At 45.1% G+C, this 17,050-nt stretch overlaps 1 protein-coding gene across 8 annotated transcripts in view; it reads left to right on the top strand.

The window, feature by feature from the left end:
• The window catches only part of BRSK2 (BR serine/threonine kinase 2), a 299,566-nt gene that overhangs the window by 136,658 nt on the left and 145,858 nt on the right, over window positions 1-17,050 (top strand). For all 8 annotated transcript variants that reach the window (XM_032189203.1, XM_032189202.1, XM_032189197.1 and 5 more), the window contains exon 2: window positions 8,799-8,893. In XM_032189203.1, the coding sequence (XP_032045094.1) occupies window positions 8,799-8,893 (95 nt within the window). The remainder of the gene's footprint in view (window positions 1-8,798; window positions 8,894-17,050) is intronic.

The following is a 17,050-nucleotide window of genomic DNA, read 5'->3' as shown; positions in this document are numbered from 1 at the left end:
ATGGCTGTAGTTTGCTGATGAACAAACTCATCTGCAGATTGCTTCAACAGGTGAGTCTGTACAGATTTCGTTGTTCAGCATCCCCTCCAGTGAATTCTTCCAGAAGAGAGAAATTCACCGTGGGATCTCCCACCAACCCAGGGAAGGGTTGTTGCATAGAAATCCGGAAACAGGAGCATGACACAAAAATGTGTTTTGGCAGCGCAGTTCTCATGCTACTGTCCTCTTATAATCGATGGCTCCTGCCTGAGATGGAAATTGCACTGTATTTCAGGACATACTTAGCCACAGCTGCTCTGGTACAAACATCCAAGTGATGAAGCTGTGTATCAGAAGGTGGGTTGGGGTGTGCATGTTTGTGTTTATCCAGCCACCTTTCTTTTGAAAGGAAATTAAATTCACTTTATTTTCTTTCTTCTTTGTGGAGGCACAGCTGAGCTTTCTCTCTAGAATTACATTGTTTCTCAAAAACCTTACCTTAAATTAACGAGGAGCTTGGGCCTTTTCTGTGCAGGTGCATTGAATATGACCCCCCGCTTTCCTCTCTCAGTGAGGAACAGAGCAAACTGGTTGTAGTGAAGTTTGTACTACATGTGCAGGCAGCTCCTGTTCTTCTCGGTGCAGAAGTCGATAAATGCTTTCAGCTCCATGCTGTGACCTGAGCCATTAGTCTCACATTAAAGAAAATACTTCTGAAAATTGGGGGTTTTATACGCTTGTTTCTGTTCATTAAAATGATAATAGTCTAATTATTCTGACCTTTAATTCCTTTTGCTTTGACTTTCCTTTTCTTAAGCCAGAAGTCAGTTTTCAAGTGGTCTTTCTTCTCATTGTCCTAAGCCAGAAGCTTGGGGTTTCTTTCCCATATTCAGTATAATTACAAAAATGTTATATGCTAGATTTCCTCTACCTTGAACAGAGAAACATCTTAGGAAGTGGGAAAAGCAGTCCATCACAATTGTCATGAGCTCTCTGCCCTCACAGTTTTATTCAGTGTGATGCACGCACTCCACTACAGAGGGCAGAAACCTCTTAAACCATTTGCTCAAACTGGGACTGTGTAAGCCCATGTGTAGCACTGTAGGAGTCACATTAAAAACCAGAATCTTATGAGGGAGATTTCTTCTGAACCCTCTTGGAAGGTCTCGGTATCATTTTGAAAAAGGCATCCACACACAGAGCAGGGAAGGTGAGGTGTCCCCACTGTGCTCTTACCCAAAGCTGGGCCTGACTCACCTCTTGTACGTGATAATGGGGTAGTGTGTGGTGGGATGATTCCCCTGAAAATAAATGAAATGACATCAGTGTAAAAGTCTCACTGGCTCAAAGTCTTCCCAAGGCAATGATACCCTTTCCAGCTCCTTTGGAGGCTGTTGGCAGAGTAAGGAAGAAAGCCCCAAACTGGAGAGGGAAATCCAGGGGAGCTCTGCTTGGAAATCCAAGATCAGCCCCTACTTCTGCTGGGTGCAGAGCAAGTTGTCTTTGGGAAAAAATGTCGCTGTAAAACCGTCTAGAGGGTTCAAGAGCTGTCCTGTCTAGTTCTACCCTGGCTGCATGCGAGCCCTGTCCCACTGCCTTCAAGAAGCCCTTTGGGAATTTGGGGCAGCGGGAGGTGCTGCATGCGCACAGGACCTGCGTTAAGCGCCCTGGTCATGGCACGGGTGCAGGCAGAGCTAAGCCCCATCGCTTCTCGAGGCACTGGTGAAGCACAGTGTGCTGGCAGTCAGCGCACAGCTCCGTAGGAACCCGTCAGGGGGCGATTAAGGGATGTCAGAGGGCAGGGTAAGCTGCGGCAGTAGATGAAGTGTTCTGCAGTGAGCCTCATCTTGTGAAGAGCACGACCTCTGTCTTCTGTAGAAAGGCTTTCCTTGCTTGCCCCTCTTTTTAATGAAGTTCTTAATATTCACAGAGCCTGGCTGAAACAGGCCCGGCTGCTCGGAAGGTTGGAAGGCCGTCAGGAGGAGGCAGGCAGAGTTAGGATGGAAGGGTGGTGAGGAGAAGGAGATGGGAGAAATGAGCATGGAAAATGGGATTAATATCAGCTAAAAGCACATGTGAGCAACTGTTTTGCCCTCTCTCTCCTCCTGTCTTTCCTTCCTCACCTCCTCTTGCCCTGCTCACAGTGTTCCCTCATTATTAGTGCATCATTCCTGCTCAGTGGATCACTGGATACCGTGGCTCATTACCCAGACGTTACCTAATTATAGTGACATGTTTCCTAAAGGATATCTTAGGCAGGATAGACAGAGCTCTGCTGGCTTCCTGCTGTACCTGAAAAAGGCTGGGTTTGGTCATCCCCTGACAAACGAGTAACGAGGTCTGAAGGGGGGTGTGCAGCTCCGCGTAGGGGTGGGGATGCCACCCCAAGGCTTCCACACTCCCAGGAAGCTGAGGTCTGTACCTCGCCGGCGGCAGCAAAGCTTAGTCTCTCGGGTGGGTTTGTATGGGAACAAAGCCTTGAGCAGAAACAGAACCTTAGTCCACTGGACATCACAAGCTGCTGAGAGCTCCCGGAGGACTTGAGGAGTTTGTTGGGGTTTGGCTGTTGAGTAGCAGCGTTTTACAAAAGCAGCATGGCTGTGCCCACCCAGCTTTGTATCCTGCTCCCCTGGGGAGCCTCTTCAGTCACGTGGGTGTGCGTGGCAAGATGGGAAAGATGGTGTGTCAGAGGGACTCAACAGCCACGTTCTTCACTATATTCAGCAGGCACAAAGAATTTCTGAGAAGTATCGATTTATGAAATATTGTAAGAAAGAGACCAAGATAAAAATCAATAGAGGTGATGTTGGTTCTGTGTGTTTTGATCCTGCTGAGCTCGGAGGATGATCCTACCATAATCTCTGAGGCATACAGTGTAAAACCGGCTCCTGGTGAGCTGCTGTTTATCTGTGTATGTGTCTGTGTCTCTTGTTCTCTAGTATCAGGCATGTGGATCCAGTCACATCTGAGCTGATGCGTTGCTCTCGCCCATCTCCGAGCGCAGGCGCGCGTCCCTTGGGCTGCCTGGGCCACACACGTTTGGCAGTGCTCGCAGCTCAGGAGAATCAACCTGGGCTGCAGCAGTTCAGTGCACAGCTTCCCTGGGCTCCGAGCTGAGGCGTGTGAATCCCAGCACTGATGAACATCTCCTTCCACGCTCCCGCTGAGCGTTTGAACTCTGGCTTCAGTCCTACTGTAATTACAGTTTATTCAATTTAGAAATGGTTATTGCATGAGCCCTCAGAACAGCCTTTCAGCACTAGAATCTCTCTGTAGAACAGCTCATGGTCAAATTATTTCATTACCAGTGTGGGTAGCTCCATCCTCATCCTTTTAGATTTGTAGACAACCCTATACCTCCTTTCCCCACATGCAATTATAAATTGATACTGTGTAATTTGGGTGTCACTTGATATAAGACTGTTTATTTTAAAGTCAGTAATTAGAGATAACAATTGCTATAGAAAAATAAACATCTGCTCAACGAGAAGACTTGAGCAATTAAGGGCAATTATTGGTTTCCATAAGTAGGATGCTCGGTAACAAAGTTCTTTCCAGTGCAGCCAAGACGAGCATAAGATGCATATTGTAGGAAACCAGAAAAACAGTGTGCTAGAAAACTTGGGACGTAAAATGGAAGCTATTACTAAGAAATAATCTAGAGCTTTCTTTCCAGATTATATTTAAAATGCAATTTTCTTGGGTGTAATATGTAAAACTTGCATAGCATTTTAAACCCCATCCCACCCCTTTTCCAATGTTCTTTGTAAGGATTAATCAGTTAATCCTTCTACAGTCCTTGCAAGGTAAGTAAGTGTCATTATCCTTATTTTACGGCTATGGAAATCATGTTGCTGTGGGCCACATTTTAATCCGTCTTCCACTGTTGTAGATCTAAAGCAACTTCAGTGCAGTCAGCAGAGTTAGGCACTGTGACTGAACTGATTTAACCCTACTTGAAACTAGAGTATTTGAGAAGATAGCTGTTGAGAATAAGGAGCAAGAATATTACTTCAATATTAGTATGCTTTACTTGAGTTATTTTAATGCTTTTGTTTGCTTTAAGGATTGATTCTCTAAACTGGCATCCTTGAAGGTCTGCAGATCTTGCAAATATCAGTGCGTGTAGTTTTCAGGTATCTCATACCTGTAAATAATTCTCAGATTTATAACAGATTTATAGCCTCCAATTTGTGGGGATAAATCACATTACTTGTGTTAAAAATTATATGTACAAAGCTCACATGCAGCAACTGTGTGTGCATACTGAGCTGTTTAAAAAACAGTGTCCTTGGGTTCGTTCAGACTAAGATTTTTGTTCCTCCTTTAATTCAAATAGTTTGTTACCATACTAGTCTGAGTGCTGATGTAAACCACAAATGCTTGTGTCCTGCAGTGCCTAGATTAACATTTGTTGGGTATTCAGTGACTTGAATTAATTGGCAATTAGCTAGCTCACGTTAGGAGTAGTGCTTCTCTCTAGACATACCATTCATTGCTCATCCAGCCAAAAGAGATACTACAGGCCAGACCAGGGCTTTCCCCTTTCCTTTTTTTAAGGAGAAGTTTTTTGACGCTGTGCTTTGTCATAAAATGAACAAGCAATGGGAGACATGCAGAGGATCTTCTGAAATCAGGGACTGATTTCCCTATGGCAGAAATTTACTGGCACTTCCAGACAGGGCTTTGGGTTGGTTTAATTTCAAATGAAAATGAAAGGCCTCCACGTGCCTCTGGAAAAGCACGTTTATTAAATGTAGCAAATGTAAGTAATAATTTATTCCACTTGTTGAAGTAGCTATGGGCCTTATGGTTAAAAAAGTGTTACTTGTGTTTAACATTTCTAAAAGACTGTGGGAGCATTATTTGTTGACACGGAGCATACCACAAGCTTCCCTGTGCTCTTCTTCCTTGTAAGCCGTCTTTCCCTTGTGCCATCTGGAGTTCCTGTTGCTCGTTGGTTAAACCTGTGACTTTTAATTATAAATGAAAGGCCAGCGTTAGCTTACACATCCCCTTGCTTTTCAGTGTGTTCATTTTTCCTTCTTAAGTCCCCAGCCTGAAATTACGGAGCTGTTTGGGTGCAGTTCAGTGGCTAAGATCAAAAGCGGCCCCGTGTTCGCAGCTGGTAAGAAGTGGCAGCCCGTTTGAGAGCCCCGGGGTGTCAGTGCCCAGAGCTGCCGGTGGCTGCAGAGCTGCAGTCTGCCAGCAGGAGCGAGTGCCTGGCAGCTACCCGGGGCGCTGGGGAAGCAGCCGTTTACAAGTGCTCCATTCCCCCCATTTCTCAGATTTCTTGCCAGGACAGACCAGAGTTGGCTTTTACAGTCGTGAAGATTACTCGCCTGCATTTGGGGGTTAATCACGTCTGAAGCAGACATGTTCAAACTCTGTTTGTTGCCTCGGTAGCCTTGCCTTGAGCCAAGCCAAGGCGAAATGCCCTCTTAGCGGCAGCCGTGGTTCTTCTCCTTTGGGGACCACACAGGAACTTCTGCCGGGCCAAACATACAGATAAGCTCTACAAGTAAGCACCTAATGTATTGACACACTGGTGCTGGGGGTTTGCTGTAGACCTGAGGTGCTCGTTAACAGCAGCCACGGGAGAACTGGAAGACCCCCAGCCCCTACCAGGGCCCTACAAACAGCACCTTGGCCTCTTGTTTCTGAGCATGTGTTCTGCTATTTCCATTTCAGGAATAGCTCAGCAGTTTACTCACGTGGTTGCTTCTTATTCTCTCTAAGGATCTGTCATTGTACTGATATATAATACATCGTGAATGTTTTATGTTCTGTATGCCAGTAAAGAGCTGTGCTGACCATCAGGAGCTCACAGGAGTCAGATGCCTGTAAGTCATCTCTGAGTTGTAACTCCATAGGCTGGTATTGCCAGGACCAAAGCTGAAGTCCAGAATACAAGTCCTTCCTTGCCCCAGCTCACTTTGGATTTTCTCCTAGTACTAGTAGGACATTCTCCTATAGGTGGGCTTCTGTCAGGGTTTTATTTTGCTAGGGTGGCACGCAGATGTCAAAGGCAAGGGGGAGGCAGGGAGGCACAGCAGAGCAACAGGTTTTATTTTTATCCGAAAATTGCATTCACTGAATTTACTGCTGTGAAAAGTGCTGTCTTGGGCTGTTCAGAAGGTTGTCTCAGAGTTATCTCCACAAAACAGATAACGGTGACAGTGTATTTTTTTCTCAATTTTTAATGTATGTATTAAGAAAAGAGGAAAAATGCATTAGATCTGACAGGCGTTTTCTCATTTTGTTCTCTGGTACACTGGTGTAAATCAGAAATGACTTCCTGAGGTTGGTGGAATTAATTCAATATAAAATCATTCTGATAGTGTGTGATTTTGTGAGGTGTGTAAAGCCTTCTAATTGTTGATTTATGTCATTATCAGAGTAAACAGAATGGTTTAATCTTTATTTCTCAGTTTCTGTGGTAGGTGAGTAGCTGAAAGGATGCTGTGAAGATTGCCTGTGCGATATGATGGTGTCCCCGGAGTTGGTGGTGTGGCTTCAGTGACTCAATGCCAAGGTGCTGCAGTGAGGACAAAGGAAAAAGTAGTTTACAGATCAGCCAGGTGCAGTGGGACAGATGTCTTGACTTGGGAGAAACAACATTTAAAATCAAGTCTTGAAATGTGAGGTTCCATTTTCTTTGGGGGAAGAGAAAGTAGCTGTTTGCCACCTTTACTGGCCTCTTAAAATAATGAGTCTGCCGCATGTTACAGTGCAGCACCATGTCACATATCCTGGGAGTCTGCATGTAAATGCCTGAGCTAGAACTTCTTCAAAGCTTTGGCAATGTAAGGGGAGGGAGTTCAGAGCGATGCAAAGAGCGTGACGCAGAGCTGTGATTTGTGTTGGAAGCTAGAAGAAAGTAGTAGGCACGGGTTGAAGCCGTGTGCTTACACCGAAGATGTGCCAGGCAGGCACTGTCCAAACACAGAGCAAAGCCAAAGAGAAGCAGAAGCAGGGCTGCAGAGGCTGGGAATGGTGAACCCAGAGCCCATGGTGCTACAGGTAATAAAATAAATGTACTGAGTGGACAAAACTCAGGCGTAAGAGTGAGGATTTGCTGGACATCACAGCATCTTCCCCCAGCTGTGCTCCCCTGCTGCTCAAGGCAGAGGCCAGCCCATTGCCACACAGTTTCAGATGGAGCTGTCACCATGCTGCGTTCTTAATTTTTGTGACTCGGTTGTGTCATGGCTGAAAGTGAGGGTGTCAGCACTTAACCAGATGAGACTGAAGGATTACGTGACTGGAAATATCCAGAAAACTTGAGCGCACCGTAAAAGAGAGATGACTGGAAGTGAGTTGGGAGGTTATTTCTCGGCATAATAACCCGTGCTTAATTGTTCAGCACCTGTCATTAACCGTGCAGTAAAAAGATGAACAAATATCTGCAGGAGATTGCTGGAGCCCCTGATGAAACTCCAGTTCACTTCTCTGGGGACAGCTTTGAAGTAAGGCAGTGGTCTATGTGTTTCATCCCTCGAAGAGAAAGTATAAAGTCCTGTGGTCGTCATTTCTCTGGCCTGCAGATCTGTTGTGCTCACTTTGCAGATAAAGCAACGCTTTTGGCTTTGGCGTTTGGGACAGGGAATGAGGTCAGGATCTTAAAAGGCACCCAATCCAGGAGCTGCAGGCTGAGCTGGACTTTTTCTTACTGCACAGTATCACTGCTAAGAAATGCTCTGAGAAGCCCTGCAGGTCTTAGTGCCACCAGGGAGGTGCCATTTCTTCCTCAGGTTATAAATGAGTTAAGCCAAATGCCAGCTTGGCACAGTGCGTGTGGAGCGGGACGGAGTCCAGCCTGCTAGGTGGTGTGCTGCGTGCGCACATTTGACGGGAGTAAAAGCTGAAGCAAACAGATCTCACTTGAATAGGCCAGCAAAGTAAAATTTTTCAGGGCAGAAATTTTGTTAATGGAGATAGAGTGGAGAGCTCGGGAGACTATGTTTAACTCACTCATGGGAGATCTCTTGATGTACTTTAATGCGAGTCAGCAGATTCAGATCAAAATTCTGCAGACGGTAATACTTTATGTTACTTACCTCTTTCTTTTAATTCTTGGAGTTTTATTCCACATTTTTTGATAGCTCAGACATCCTGATCCTAATGGGAATACTGGTATCCTTTTGCAAATAAAACCGTTTAGCTGCACTCTTGTGTGAGAATGTAGATATTGACAAGGATATAGTAAATAGTAACAAATAAGAAGAACTTGGTATTGTATCCACACATGCTGATGGTCCTCCATTCCTCTGTCGTGTTCATCATGGTTTTAACCATATAAAGCAGGGTAAATCTGAAATAGGAGGAGAAAACTCGATTAAGTACCTGATTAAGATTTTATTATGAACCTGAAAGTTTTGGAAGGGGCTGGAAGAAATGTAGTGACCATGTCTACACTGCAGCCATTTGACCAACCAGTTCAGTAGATTTCTGAGCTTTCAGTGATGCCAGGTGTTGGCAAAGCCCCCAGCCTAGTGCAGTTAAATTGGCAAAAGTTTACTTCTTACTGGTAGAACGGCATTTCAGCAACAATCCAGTTTTGATGGGAGCAATTGCAGCGGCGTTAAGGATGCTGGCAGCTTCACTGCCAAGTGGTTGCAGTGTGGGCTGCAGGGTCTTCATTACTCACAAGATTTCATCTGGCAGGAGGAGGGACTAATGGAAATTTGTTTGCATATAAATTGCCAACTGCTGGGTAACGTACAGAAAAAAAGTACTGCTGGGTAACGTACACAAAAATCTCAACAGTCGATAGCTTTAACTGATTGTTTCTTTCTGTTGTGCTGTTTCTCCTGCAGGGCTTGTGAAGTTGGGGGTTCACTGTGTCACATGTCAGAAGGTCGCGATAAAAATTGTCAACAGAGAGAAGCTCAGCGAGTCGGTGCTAATGAAGGTAATTTTCTAATGGGAGATTAAAAAAAAAAACCTAAGTTCTTGGCATTGTTTTCTGTTCCATGCAAAATTAATATCTTTAATTACGTTTAACAAACATCCCTGTCAGTACTAGGATTATGCAGAGCATAATAACAATAATTCAGTTATGGGGGAGGCAAGGGCAGCTGAAATTAAACGGGAGCACTCCTGTGCTTTGAGAACAAAATTAATGGTCAGCTGCAGAGTTGTTACTTCTCTGCTGGGGCAGCTGTGTGTTGGGCATCGTGAGTTTCACCGCTAGAGCAGGGCAGAGTGGTTGCAGTGTGTTGCAGACAGAGGGGTTCACATGTCAGTGGGAAGAGATTTAAATGAGGTTGGTAAATCTCTTGTTTGTATACTCCTACTGCTCGCTCTTCTGCATGGGTTCGTTATGATCTGATGTGCTGGCATCCACGATTGTTTTTAAGCTGGCATAATTCTGTTAACAAACCACAAAGCTGTGACATTGGAAGCGACCAAAGAGTCTGTCCCAATGACAGTAGTGTTCAGAAGAGCTTAATTCATTATCTAATCTTGTGATATACATCTCCTTACACAAATGTCATTGACTGATCTTGGAAACCTAAAAAGAAATAATAAAAAAAAACCTACTTGCATAAAAGTTTATTCATGCGATTTGGTGACATGAGAGGGTAAATTCAGCTTGTGGGGTGGAGCAGAACTGCACTGCAATCAACAGAATTCTATCAAGCTGTCACCTCCAAAAACCACTAATGGATCTGCAGACATCATAGAGGTAACTTCCCTGTGAGCACATGTAGCATATATCTTTACACTGCCATTTCTTGTATGTATGTGTCTCTGCCTGCTGTTTTCAAGCACAAGTAAGTATGGTGACCTTAAGGAGCAAAAAGAAAAAGGAGATAAAAGGAAGATGCAAACAGTGAATGCTAGGTGTACAATGTAAGTTTATTTGTTCAAAGAATGATTCTGAAAGTTGATACTCAACTGTAATGTGCTCAGACTTATCCTTGTGGAATTTCATTGAAGTATTCCATCTCCTGCAGCACTGTGGGTTCAAACAGTGTTCTAGTAGAGACCAGAAATTAGAAAGTGAAATAAATAAGAAAACTGCAACCTTAAAGGGAGATTCACCAGATGAGTGGAACACAATGAAAATGAAAAAAATGTGTAAATGGTAACATCTGAATGAGACTCTAAAAACTTTGAATATTTTCCAGAGGAGCACAGTAGGAATATTTTTAAAAAACATGAGCATTATGTTAGCTGAGAGACACTCTGGCTGGTATCTGTATCAAAGATTTTATTTACCTCATTGATTTTCAGAGTAGGAGGCAAATCACAGAGCATAGCAAAGTGAGCTCTGCTTTCGTTTTGTTGCATTACCTCAGTTGTAGTATGAAATCTGAGTAATGAGGTGATGGCTAGGTCCTTGTTTGCACAGCCGCATGCTGAAGAGTGCCATGTTTTCTGTAAGCCTGTACAACATCCTTCTCAGGAGGAAACCATGCATTGTGTCGTGATCCTCATTTTCAGACCATTCACGGTGAGATTTTCTCTTTCAAGGATTCTGTTCTCCATACTCAGGAGGCTGGAACAGCAGATGGGATTGAAGTGGTTAGCCCAGATCTTGCATAAACTCGGTAACCAGATGTCTTTCCAGGAATGCCCTGTGTCTGATGGTCAGAGACAGGGCTTTAACTTCTAAGTGAATTCGGAATTGAACTGTGCTGTTAGCCAGCTCAATCCAGCTTGGCAGCTGGGGAAAAAATGCTCCAGCTTTCGGCAGTCCCAGTGTGACCATTGCGAGGCAGAGCTGACAGCCTGCTGCAAGGAGTCAGCAGCCGCAGGGGAGCAGCCACCAGGGAAGCCAAGCTGTGGTGGTGTGGTGGCATTCCTGCTTCGCAGATCTTCCTGCTTGCTTATCAGCTCCAGTGACTCTTTGCCAGTGGGCTGTGCAGAACAGGCCCTGGAGCCGCATCAAGACCACAGCTACTCTTCCAAGCCAGGCCCAGATTGATGGGTTTTGCTTTAATCCATCCTTGGACAGAAAAACTGGTTCTGACAAATCCGCGCACCTGCCGCATGGAGCTGTAAAACCACAGTGCTGTGGCCATTTATCCTAGAGCATAAGGAAGAAGTCTGCTCAGAGTCCTTTCAACATCTAAAATGACAGGCACGAGCACATGCAGCAGGCTGCTTTCTCCTGCCATCGTTATGCTATTTTGACTTGCTACTTACAGCCTTCATTTCTCCAGCGTTTTTGCAGCGAGCATTTCTTTTATTCTGTGCAGTCAGGGAACTGTCCCTTCTTTCTGCAGCTGCTCTTCATCTGAGCTGTGCAAAATTGAGAGGCATTTGGTAAAGTGCTTTCTAATCATAACGTAGTAGTATCAATATTTCTGGAGAGAAGAATTTGGAGTTGAAGCAGCTGGTCTCAATTAACAGAACTGCTGCTATGGAGATGATACACGGGCGGGCACACTGCAGCGCAGGCTGCACTAAATGCATCATCCAAGCTCCCGCTGCCCTGCCGGAGGACGGGGCTGCTCGGCGTGCCTGCGAGCTTTCCGCTTTGTGGCGCCCTGCCTTGCTAACCGCAGGCTGGGGAGCCGTGTTCCCTCGCCAGCCCCAGCTGGAGCCTTCTTGGGAGCACCGTTTGGGGGCAAAGCTACAAATTTCACAGCTGAGAACCGAAGTCCTGGTTTTGTTCTCGCTCCCGCTTTCACGCAGCTGGTAAATGCTTTGGCCGGGTGTCTTCAGCGGCGCGTTCTTCGCCCTGCTGGGCTGGAGGCCTGCCTCCCGAGGGACCTTCAGCTTGCTCCAGCACGAACCCAGAGAAGGGCCTCAGAAGTGAGTGGATTAGAGGGAGCGTGTGGAGATTGAGTAGGGTTCATTAATTTCACTGAATTACTTCTGGATCACTGCTTGAGGAGAGAAGGAAATTAGGCCCAGAATACGTGAGCTAAATGTGGCCATAAAGCAGTAAGTGTTCCTGAACATGCAGCCTCACTGTTGATGGTTGCATTTTCAGTACCAGCGTGAGCGTTTGGAGGTTATAACTTCAGAATTTAAGACTGAAAGCAAATCTTTCCTTTGATGTGGCAAAAGCTTGCTTGGAAATCTGGAGGAGTCTTGTAAGATGTCCTCGGAGGAGTACTTTCTTCTTTACCACCTCACCAATTCCTCACCAGAATAAGCTAAAAGAAACGCCTCCTCTTTTGGTGATCTGCCTGATGAAATACTCTTTGGAAAGGCAACGGTAGCGGAAGCAATGGGAGCATAAAGGGTGAAGAGCGAGAAGGGGACAGCTGGCCTTAGCCTAATTATTTGCACACGCAGACATCCTGAGAAAGACGCAGATGTCCCAGGCTTGATGACTGGAGCCTGGAGCTCCATATGTGTGCTTTGTGTGTGCGTGCCTTTTGTTCATTCTCACCGAATCCTCCGCGCTGGCCTTGAAGCAAGGCAGGTATTTCCAGGCTGGGGGATGGAAAGCGACCTGCTCCCTTCTGCGCCTCTCCTGTGGGGCTGGTTTGAACAACGGGTAGTGAGTCTGAGAGGTGTTGTAGTGCCCTGTGCTGCTGATGAGCTCTGCTTCCAGAAATTCTTAGGCAGGGAGGATCATGCAGCCATCAGCATCGGAGACCCCTTAGTGCCTGGAAGAGTTGAATGGAGGGACAGGTAGCAGGATGGCTCGGCAGCTTCTTGGAGCAGCCAGGATAACTTAGGAGAGCCCACGTGTAAATAGGCACGGCTGTGCACAGCCTTTTTCTCATAATGTGCTTTTTCACAAGCTTCTATTTGTATAGCTAGTTGTTTCTTTACTAACTCATCTGACTTTCCTTCCTTCCTTCTCCATTTTCTTTCAGTTATTGTTGCCTCCTTTTTAATCCCTTTCATTACTCTGTTCTCTCAGGTTCAGTGTTTTTTTGTTTTTTTTTTTTTACTTTTCTCCTTTTGCTGTGGGAAGCCGTGCATTAGCTGCCACTGTTTTGTTACTAAAACTGCTGGGATGCAACCCGGTGGAGGTGTCCATTCTTCAAGGAAAATGTTTTAAAAGAGGGCACAGTTCAGGAAAGATGTGAGGGAATAACTAAACAATCAGAGCTCATGCTTTATGAGACACTCGGAGGATTCAATCTACCTAGTTAATCAATGAGAAGGTTAAGAGAGAACTTAACCACGGCCTGTAAATACTGATAAGGATGATAGGCATTTGATAATAGAAGATACTGCAGTCCTGGGGGCAGAAAGCTTATTGGAAACTAATAGTAGGAAGCTGTAGGTAGACAGATTAAAAGTAGAAATGCTCAGCCTACTTGAGCACTGGATGAAATTTATGTTATAAATACACACGCTCACCCTTGCTTTGATTCATCTTCAACCTGGAGAATTACCCCACATTTGTCTGCTTTCAGCGCTGGAAGAGCAGAGATGAGGAGTGTGCGCGTGTCTGTGTGCATGTTTGACTCTGTGTAGGTGGTGACCAAGCTGCAGGAATGACTGACGCTCATCAAGGAGCAGGAGCACACAAACGCAGCCTCCCCCCTGCCTCTCTGGCCCTGGTTCGTATGCCAGTAGCAACCCATTTAGCACAGCACAGCTTCACGTGTGAGAGCCTGTCTTCTAGTTCAAAGAGACAAAAAAGCACCTTGCGATCTGAAAACCACAGGCAAATAAAAGGGGCCTGTTTTCTCTGGCTTCCTTCTGCTATAGGGAGTTTGGGACTAGGGATCTGTTACTGAATGTATAATGCAGGGTGTTTTGTTTTAAATGGGAGCTGGTGGGGAGCACTGACAGCCTGTTCACTTGTCATCTGTTTGAGTAGTTAAAGAAGTTGAATAATTGTATTTTCCTTCAGAGAAGAATCATTCTCCGCCTCCACTTTCCACCACACCCACAAAGAGCACAGTTTGAGGTATTCTTCAGGAAGGAAATTAAACAGGAATCACAAGCACATGATGTACCTGTCACAGGAACAAACTTGTCAAGTGTGCGCGGTGCCTTTTGCTTTCTAAAGTTAGTGTGATCCACTGAGGCATTTGGGCGAGCTATAAAAATATTTGGTCCTATTTTTTTCACCCTACTTTTAATTCCACAGACTTTTATTGTGACTGTCTGGCTCAAATCTCTGTTTTACCAGACAAGTTCTACCACAGCCCCATGCGTGCAAACACACAGACACAGGCAGTCTAACATCCTTGTGTGCTGCCTTGGTCATGCAGCGATAATGTCCTTCCGAAGCCCCAGCTAGATCTAGCTGAAACCAAGGAATGTTTTTGCCATTGATTTTAGTTGATCATAACCATCATGCATGGGTAGAAAAATAACGGCTCTCAGAGGTGAGATGTGTAGATGTGCTTGGCCATCCAGTCCTTATCCACCTGTGAAGCTGCTGTCAGTAATCAGCCTCTGAAAACCCTTTGTGTTCAACTCTCTAACTGGTACCACTGTAATTGCACTGTATTTGTATATGTCTATATGTATGCTTGTCATTCCAGGATAGGTTTGGGTTTTTAGAAACTGCTATATCCTGTTTTCACAACTCTGTCATGCCAGTGTTTGCTCAGTGTCAGTGCAAAAGTTTGTCAACAGTTCAGAAGGAGGAAGATGCTGGCATCTCGGTGCTGCAGCACAGCATGCGCTGGTTTCATTGAGGACCAAGGGTAACTCAGCACGTGTGGTTTAGGTTGGTCTGTGTTTTATTTTCTGCCTTAAACTCTTTTTGTGGGGTGCAGATGGAAAGACTCCATTTCACATTGGCTTGTATTTCACATTCCAGAATCTTGTCCGGAAACCTTTCAATTCTTTTTTCTTTTCTCCTGGAAAGAACCAAAATTACATCAGAAGAGCTCCAGCAGTAATGGGACATCAGTCCTCAAGTAGATTGAGACCCGAATTGGCTCAGATGTTTGACTTTGCATCTGTCATCTAGAATAATAAGCACCATAAACATCAATACACTGATCCATCCCACTTACGGGATACAGTCCATCCCTGTTTATAGCAGGCAAGCCATCTCAGCAAAGACTTGATTCAAAGTTTAACTTAAGATTTTGCTGATACAGCTGTGTGGTCCCTCATGCATCAGGATTTCTTAGCCCCGTATAGCTGATAAGAGTTTCCCAACCCAAATAAAATGTGTCATCTATCGGATATTTCAACTAGCACAGGTGTGAGCTAGGGCCTGGCATTGCACTGTCAGTTAGGGGATGTGGGCTCTTTTTGTTTGTTCTCCATTTTCATATCCAGCATTAAAGTTCTGCTGGTCATTTGTTAAGTGTAAACCAGACCCGTCGTTGTATATCCCTGCAGTTTGTGCTATTAAATAGTTGGCATGAATTTTGGAAAACTCTGCAAAGGCTCAATCCCAGCACAATTAACTGTTGGTTCCAAAGCAGTCAGCTGGAGCTGGATACAATATGCCATGGGTTTGCTTTGCTGCTCTTAGAGCCTGCTGGCCTCTCTAGTGGTACGTTTTTAGGTATTTCATCATTTTCTCTTTTACCAACTGCTGTCTTTGAAGTCACTGCCTCACATCATGGTGTGCATGCATTTAATATGCAGGTTTGTTCATGAAGATCACTCCCACAGCAATAAACCCTTGTTTGCATTCCACTGCTGTCCTCTTACGGATACACGTGCTTCATATAGAGAGGAGCTGCCCAACGTTTAGTTCAAAGTGGTGTTTCTTCTCCAGCTCCAAGAGAATCGTCCAGGTGCGTTAATTCTAGGAGAGCTCACGCCTGTGCTCTGTGGTGCAGCTGCCACATGGTGCCAGAATTGCAGTTGTGGCGTGGTCGATTCTGCTCCGATGTGGGAGAAGTAATCACAGCCTTGTCTGAACACCTGGTGCTCTTGAACTGTACAGTGTAACATACCATGGTGTGCTCTGAGCTGCACGAGAAGGCAGCACCAATGGCTTTGTGCTGAGAGAGCGCTAACAGAGATTTTACCTTAATTCTCTACAAACCATAGGGAAGGAGAGAGTGGGTTTAATCTTGAACTTCTGCATCTGTTCTGGTCTCTCAGTGTGTAATGATTGCTTAGTAACATCTTTGTTATGTTATCATGCGTTGCCTCTGGTGGAAATAGGGACTTTTGAAAGTGGCAAGAAATTCTGGGGTGCCAAGCCCAGTGGCAGGCTGGATTTTTCAAGAAGATCCAGTGATAACTTGGAAAAGTCAGACAACCGAACTCCCAGTCCTTTCTGGAAATTCGGGACTGACGCTCCAGCTTCTGCTAAAATTAGCATTCAAAATCTTGTTTTAGAATGTTTTGCTAAGGCAGGGGGACAGTTGCAAAGTTGTCAACACTCGAGAAGGAAATGTGGTCTACAAAATATGCTCACTTGTTTGTGGTTCAGTTCCTGGCATGCACCGCAGGCAGAAACATCCTCTGTCGCTTGCAGCTTGGCAACAATTGCCTCCTCTAATGTGTGTTCAGCAGAGAAGTGGTAAGGAAATGTCACTGTTGTACAGGGTAACACAACGGAGTGTAACCCTGTAGTTTTACCCACTTTGGGGTTTCCTGCCTTATCTTCTGCCTCTCTCAAATGCAGGCCTGTCTACAGTAAATAAGTATTAGCAAACTGTATAAGCAAGACAGGAATACACAATTGCTTCTCATGTCTGCTCCTCACTTTTAATGGGGTGTGTATTTTAGCTCATTTCTCTACATCCCAAGAACTTGATGAGCCCTTCTGTACAGCTCTATATAACAAAGTAACCAAGGCTAGAAGATCCAAAATGAAGACGAGCTACCGGAACAAGCAAAAACTGCCATAACAAATGTACAAGGAGACAAAGAATATGTTACTAGTTTTTCCCTGTTGCATCTGAAGCAGTTTTTCAAGGGGTTTGGAATACACACCTACAGGTTTCCTGGAAGAATTGCTAGTAAATGACACACTGTGACGTTCTGGAAGTTGTGTCCTGCTGTCCGTCAGGAGCCTGTCACCGTGGATCATTGTAACAGACTGGAAGTGAGCGACTATTGCTCTGTGGGCAAAAGGGCAGTATGCCTGTCTAGATTCACGTGTGTGGAGGTGGTCCAGCAGAAAATACCTGCTGGACTAGTACTGGAATGTCAATAGAGACAGAGTAATTTCCCCCAGCTGTGAAACACTTTAGCATAAAGTTATTTTTTTAGC

The sequence above is a fragment of the Aythya fuligula genome, chromosome 5 (genome assembly GCF_009819795.1).
Source record: "Aythya fuligula isolate bAytFul2 chromosome 5, bAytFul2.pri, whole genome shotgun sequence".
Taxonomy (NCBI): Eukaryota; Metazoa; Chordata; class Aves; order Anseriformes; family Anatidae; genus Aythya; species Aythya fuligula.
Note: the sequence above shows the minus strand (reverse complement) of the source record. Positions and strands in the feature narration are given on the sequence as shown.